Genomic DNA, 7,237 nt, shown 5'->3' on the forward strand with positions numbered 1-7,237 from the left:
TAGAAACCTATAACTAATAATATTTTTTTTCTAAAAATACATGTACATGGCAAAAAACAACACAAGCAATATAAAAGGATATACAATTGAAATTATAACCCCTGTTCCCTCAGTTCCCTTTCCAGAGATGCCCACTGTCAGTTTCTTGTTTATTCCTCCAGATATCTTGTATGCAAACCATGTATATACAAGTATAATAAATGGGTGTATATGTGTGTGCACATGCATTTGAATATGTATGTCTGATTTACTGATGAAAACATCTGAACATACTTATTTGTTCATGTGGGTTAGTATATTTTAGGAAACATTCCTAGAGGTATGATTGTTGTATCAATGTATTATAGTGATTGATATCATTCCCAGCCCACTATCCATGCCATGTCTTCACCATTGTTCAGCAGTCATAAAATTTGAAGACAGTGGAACTGATCTCACTCCCAGCTTCAAGAGTTGGTGCACCACCGTGTAACATGATCAAAGTAAGTCTATCCCCTATGCCTTGGTTATTGGTTCAGGCAAGCCAGGCCTTCACCAATCAATGCATACCACTGTCCTGTCAAAGGGAAAGTTCAGGAATGATCCAGTGATACCAAGTCAATGAAATGTTAGAAGATATTTGTTGATGTATTGGGAGGAAGAAGGTTGATTTTCTTTTTTTTTTCCTTTGCTCTTGTGAGAGAGAATAAAAGCCAGCTTTGTCTCTTCTTTTGCACAGTATGTTGTAGCTGATGTGAAGAGTTCAAGTGCTGCAGCCCTTTTGCTACCAAGAACGGAGTCAAACAGTGGAGCTCGCACTTGGGATGACTGAACTGACAGATGGTAGGAAATTAGGTCCTTGGTGATATTGTTGAGCCACAGAAGCAAACCAATTTCCAAGCCCACTCGTCCCTGGAATTTGCGTTACTGGAACCAATAGATCATCTTTATTGTTTAAGACTATTGGAGTTGAGTTTTCTGTTACTTACAAATAAAAAAGCATATAAACTTTATTTTTTTTCCTTTTTTAAAAAAGTTTTTATTGGTGTATAGTTGATTTACAATGCTGTGTTAGTTTCAGGTGTACAGCAAAATGATTCAGTTATACATATACATGTATTCAAAAATGTGGAACGCTTCATGAATTTGTGTATCATCCTTGCACAGGGGCTGTGCTAACCTCTATATCATTCCAATTGTAGTAATGTGCTGTAGTAATGTAGTAGAGTGTGCCAAAGTGAGCACACTTTAAAAATTTTTTGATGAGTTGCCTTACAAAAGATATACCGATTTACAATCCAACAACAAAATATGAGTGTTTCTCCACAGCTTTGCTAAAATAATATATTATCAAACTATCTGATACTGTCATTTTTATAGGAAAAGAGTGGTATCTTAACAGTCTTTTTATCATGAGTAAGGTTAAACTTTTTGTTTGTTTGTTTATGTTTTGGCCACGCTGCTCAGCATGTGGGATCTTAGTTCCCTGACCAGGGACTGAACCTGTGTCCCCTGCATGGAAGCATGGAGTCCTAACCACTGGGCCACCAGAATTCCCTAAGCTTTCTAATGTACTTAAAATTCACATATATTTCCGTTTTTTCTGCATGTGTGTGTATACTACTCATGTCCTTTGCCTAGTTTTCTATTTCTCTTTTCTTATTGCTTTGTAAAAGCTTTTTGTATCCTAAGTAAATCAGGTTCTTGTTATGTGGGTTGAAATGTACTTTCTGAATCTCTTCTTTGGCTTTTGATTTTCTTTTCCCATTAAAATGTTTTTTTGTTTTTTTTTTCTTTTGGCTGCACTGGGTCTTCATTGCTGCTTGTGGGCTTTCTCTGTTGCAATGCACAGGCTTCTCATTGCAGTAGCTTCTTTTGTTATGGAGCACAGGCTCTAGGGCACGCAGGCATCAGTAGCTGCAGCTCATGGGCTCTAGAGTGAGGGCTCAGTAGTTGTGACACATGGGCTTAGTTGCCCTAGAGCATGTGGAATTCTCCTGGACCAGGGATTGAACCCCATCCCCTGCACTGACAGGCTGATTTCCAACCACTGGACCACCAAGGATCTTTTTGCGTTTTTAAAAAATTTTGTTTATTTATTTATTTTTGGCCGTGCTGGGTCTTCATTGCTGTGCAGGCCTTTCTGTAGTTGCTGTGAGCAGGGGCTACTCTCTAGTTATGGTATTCTCTTGTTGTGGATCACAGACTCTCGGGTATGCAGACTTCAGTCGTTGTGGCTCCTGGACTTGAGAACACAGGCTCAGTAGTTGTGGTGCATGAACTCAGTTATTTGCTCCATGGCATGTGGGATCTTCCTGGACCAGGGATCAGCCCCATGTATCCTATGTTGACAGGTGGATTCTTTACTACTGAGCCACCAGGGAAGCCCTGCTTTTTGCATTTTTATGGCAAATATATATAACATAAAATTTAGCATTTTAAAGTGCACAATTCATTGGAATTAAGTATATTCACAATATTGTATAACCTTTACCACTACTTATTTCCAGAACTTTCTCACCCTAAAGAGAAACTCTGTTCCTATTAAACGATATTTCTCCATTGTCCCTTCCAACAGACCTGGTAAACTCTATTCTAATTTCTGTCTCTATGAATTTGCCTATTGTAGGTAACTTATATGAATGTAATTGTACAATATTTGAATTTTTCTGTCTTATTTCATTTAGCATGTTTTCAAGATTCATATTTATTGTAACATATATCAGAATGTTATTCCTTTTTATGGCTGAATAATATTCCATTCCATGTATATACCAAATTTTATTTATTCATTCATCTATTGATGGACACTTGAGTCATTTCTCAGTTCAGTTCAGTCGCTCAGTCATGTCCGATGCTTTGCCACCCCATGGACTGCAGCACACCAGGCTTCCCTGTGATCACCAACTCCCAGAGCTTACTCAAACTCATGTCCATTGAGTCGGTGATGCCATCCAACCATCTCATCCTCTCTCGTCCACTTCTCCTTCTGCCCTCAATCTTTCCCATCATCAGGGTCTTTTCAAATGAGTCAGTTCTTCACATCAGGTGGCCAAAGTATTAGAGCTTCAGCTTCAACATCAGTCCTTCCAATGAATATTCAGGACTGATTTCCTTTAGGATTGACTGGTTGGATCTCCTTGCAGTCCAAAGGACTCTCAAGAGTCTTCTCCAATACCACAGTTCAAAAGCATTAATTCTTCAGGTTCAGTTTTCTTTATAGTCCAACTCTCACATCCATTCATGACTACTGGAAAAAGCATAGCTTTGACAAAACAGACCTTTGTTGGCAAAGTAATGTCTCTGCTTTTTAATACACTGTCTAGGTTGGTCATAGCTTTTCTTCCAAAGAGCAAGAGTCTCTTAATTTCATGAGTGCAGTCACCATCTGCAGTGATTTTGGAGCCCCCAAAAATAAAGTCTGTCACTGTTTCCATTGTTTCCCCATCTATTTGCCATGAAATGATGTGACCAGGTGCCATGATCTTAGTTTTTCAAATGTTGAGTTTTAAGCCAACATTTTTACTCTCCTCTTTCACTTTCATCCAGAGGCTCTTTAGTTCTTCTTACTTTCTGCCATAAGGGGTGGTGTCATCTGCCTATCTGAGGTTATTGATGTTTCTCCCATCAATCTCGATTCCAGCTTGTGCTTCATCCAGCCTGGCATTTCGCATGATGGACTCTATATATAAAGTAAATAAGCTGGGTGGCAATATACAGCCTTGATGTGCTCCTTTCCATATTTGGAACCAGTCTATTGTTCCATGTCCAGCTCTAACTGTTGCTTCTTGACCTGAATATGCTGCATTCAATATGCTAGCAAATTTGGAAAACTCAGCAGTGGCCGCAGGACTGGAAAAGGTCAGTTTTCATTCCAGTCCCAAAGAAGGGCAATGCCAAAGAATGCTCAAACTACTGCACAATTGCACTCATCTCACACGCTAGTAAAGTAATGCTCAAAATTCTCCAAGCCAGGCTTCAACAGAACGTGAACCATGAACTTCCAGATGTTCAAGCTGGTTTTAGAAAAGGCAGAGGAACCAGAGATCAAATTGCCAACATCGGTTGGATTATCAAAAAGCAAGAGAGTTCCAGAAAAACATCTACTTTTGCTTTATTGACTATGCCAAAGCCTTTGACTGTGGATCACAATAAACTGGAAAATTCCTAAAGAGATGGGAATACCAGACCACCTGACCTGCCTCTTGAGAAATCTGTATGCAGATCAGGAAGCAACAGTTAGAACTGGACATGGAACAACAGACTGGTTCCAAATAGGGAAAGGAGTACATCAAGGCTGTATATTGTCACCCTGCTTATTTAACTTCTATGCAGAGTACATCATGAGAAACGCTGAGCTGGAAGAAGCACAAGCTGGAATCAAGATTGCCAGGAGAAATATCAATAACCTCAGATATGCAGATGACACCACCCTTATGGCAGAAAGTGAAGAACTAAAAAGCCTCTTGATGAAAGTGAAAAAGGAGAGTGAAAAAGTTGGCTTAAAACTCAACATTCAGAAAACTAAGATCATGGCATCTGGCCCCATCACTTCATGGCAAATAGATGGGGAAACAGTGGAAACAGTGGCAGACTTTATTTATTTATTTTTTTTGGCCCCACAATCACTGCAGATGGTGACTGCAATCATGAAATTAAAAGATGCTTACCCCTTGGAAGAAAAGTTATGACCAACCTAGACAGCATTTTAGAAAGCAGGGGCATTACTTTGCCAACAAAGGTCCGTCTAGTAAAGGCTATCGTTTTTCCAGTAGTCATGTATGGATGTGAGAATTGGACTATAAAGAAAGCTGAATGCTGAAGAATTAATGCTTTTGAACTGTGGTGTTGGAAAAGACTCTTGAGAGTCCCTTGACTGCAAGGAGATCTAACCAGTCAATCCTAAAGGAAATCAGTCCTGAATATTCATTGGAAGGACTGATGTTGAAGCTGAAGCTCCAGTACTTTGGCCACCTGATGTGAAGAACTGACTCATTTGAAAAGATCTTGATGCTGGGAAAGATTGAAGGTGGGAGGAGAAGGGGATGACAGAAGATGGGATGGTTGGATGGACATGAGTTTGGGTAAACTCCGGGAGTTGCTGATGGACAGGGATGCCTGGTGTGCTGCAGTCCATGGGGTTGCAAAGCGTCGGACATGACTGAGTGACTGAACTGAACTGAATACTTAGGAGTGAAGTTTTTGTATCATGTGGTAATTCTATGTTTAAATTTCTGAGACCCTACCAAACTATTTTCCACAGCAGCTACAAACATTTTACATTTCCATCAGCAATGTGCAAAAGTTCCAATTTCCTTTTTTAAAAAACTGTATACAATTTATTTAAACGTAAAAAAGTTCATGCATTTCTCCCAACCCCTACCCCCAACTTCTTAAAACCCCTGTTTGCCTCTTGCCACCATCAGTCTGATCTCTGTATCTCTAAGCTTGGAGATTTTTGTTGTTATTATTTTCAGATTACACACATAAGTAAGATCATACTCTATATATCTTTCTCTGTCCTACTTGTTTCATTTCCCTCTAGGTCCATCCATGTTGTTGCAGATTTCAAGATTTCATTGTTTTATGGCTTAGATATATATATATATATATATATATATATATATATATATATATATATAATTTATTTATTTATCACTTCATCTATCAGTGCATAGTTACATTGTTTCCATATCTTGGCTATTGTAAATAATGCTGCAGTGAACATAGGGGTGCATGTATCTTTTCAAATTAGTGTTTTTGTTTTCTTTGGATAAATACCCAGAAGTAGATAAGACTTCCCTGACTGTCCAGTGGTTGAGACTGTGCTTCCAATGCAGGGGGCTCTGATTTGATCACTGGTTGGGGAACTAAGATCCCACACGCCGAGCATTGCAGCAGGAAAATAAAATTAAATAAATAAAAATTAAAATACCCAGAAGTGGAACTGCTGGATCACATAGTAGTCCTATTTTTAATTTTTTGAGTAACCTCTATACTGTTTTTCCATAGCGGTTGTATCAATTTACATTCCTACCGACAGTGCATAAGGGTTCTCTTTTCTCCACATCTTTGCCAACACTTGTTATTACTTGTTTTTTGTTTGATTGTAATAGTCTTTTTTTTTTAAGTAAAGAATCTCAAATTTTTATTGTCTTCATAATAAAATATGAAGCTCAAAACTGGATCACTTGGCCTTTTTCTTATCTCCTCCTAGCTAAAAATGCTTGTATCTCTTAATAGCCAACATTCTCTTAGATCTGCAGTTGGGCTCAATGCATTCAAGCCCGAGTACAATCTACTTTGTAGTTTTAGCCTTTTTCTGGAAAATCGGCTTAGTCTGCCCACCATAGTCACTCTGCTTCCTGTCAAAATGCTGCTTTCCCTGGCCATACAGAGAATGCTTGCCCTTCTTGTACTATGTCACTTTGTGAGGTTGGTACTTGCCATACTTGTAACAGAAAGTCCAATGGGCTTTGGGAATGTTCACCATGTTTGCAAGAGCGTTATCAGAGAAAAGAGACCTGGCCAGAAAAGAAGTACATCCATCATAGTCATTTTAACAAGTGTGAGGTAATATCTATCCCACTGTGGTTTTGAATTGCATTTCCATGATGATTAATGATGTTGAACATTTTTTCATGTACCTGTTGGCCACCTTTTGTCTTCTTTGGAAAAATGTCTTGTTCAGATCTTTTGCCCATTTTTAATCAGACTTTTTTTGCTGTTGACTTGTATGGGTTCTTTGTATTAAATATTTTTCAGATATATGACTTGTAATTATTTTATTTCTTTTTAATTGAAGTTAATTGGTTTACAAATGTGGTGTTAGTTTCAGCTATACAATAATGTGAATCAGCTATATGTATACATATATCCCCTCCCTCTTGAGCCTCCCTCCTGTAATTATTTTCCTCATTCAATAAGATGCCTTTTTATTTTGTTGACGATTTCCTTTGTTGTGCACAAGATTTTTAGCTTGATGTAGTCTCACTTGTTGCTTTTGCCTTTGTGGCTTTAGTCTTTGCTATCAGACTAAAAAAATCATCATCATCAAAACCAATGTTAAGGAGATCTACCTCCTATATTTCCTACCTATATTTTCTTCTAGATGTTTTATAGTTTTAGGTCTTACATTTAAGTCTTTAACCATTTTGAGTTAATTTTTATATATGATATAATATAGTGGTCCAGTTTCATTCTTTTCAGTGTGAATGTCCAAATTCCCAACACCATTTATTGAAGAGACTGGTCCTTT

At 38.1% G+C, this 7,237-nt stretch overlaps 1 protein-coding gene, 1 non-coding gene and 1 pseudogene across 6 annotated transcripts in view; 1 reads left to right on the forward strand and 2 right to left on the reverse strand.

Moving 5' to 3' along the window:
• ITGB1BP2 (integrin subunit beta 1 binding protein 2) overlaps positions 1–992 on the forward strand; it is a 37,683-nt gene extending 36,691 nt beyond the window's left edge. For 3 of the 5 annotated variants that reach the window (XR_003509758.1, XR_003509759.1, XR_003509760.1), the window contains 2 exons: positions 367–482; positions 719–992. Coding sequence is in view for 2 of the 5 variants with exons in the window: in XM_027534742.1 (XP_027390543.1) it covers positions 402–410 (9 nt within the window). In the remaining 3 variants the exon portion in view is untranslated. Of the gene's footprint in view, positions 1–366; positions 483–718 lie in introns of those variants that run through there. The other 2 variants (XM_027534742.1, XM_027534744.1) reach the window with 2 other exon arrangements.
• Positions 993–1,101: 109 nt separating this feature from the next.
• Positions 1,102–1,204, reverse strand: LOC113888261. The gene has a single exon (XR_003509899.1). It is a non-coding gene; the product is annotated as a U6 spliceosomal RNA (small nuclear RNA).
• Positions 1,205–6,079: 4,875 nt separating this feature from the next.
• On the reverse strand, positions 6,080–6,620 carry LOC113887143 (annotated as a pseudogene).
• Between the last annotated feature and the right edge of the window lie 617 nt (positions 6,621–7,237).

Source organism: Bos indicus x Bos taurus, chromosome X, assembly GCF_003369695.1.
Source record: "Bos indicus x Bos taurus breed Angus x Brahman F1 hybrid chromosome X, Bos_hybrid_MaternalHap_v2.0, whole genome shotgun sequence".
Taxonomy (NCBI): Eukaryota; Metazoa; Chordata; class Mammalia; order Artiodactyla; family Bovidae; genus Bos; species Bos indicus x Bos taurus.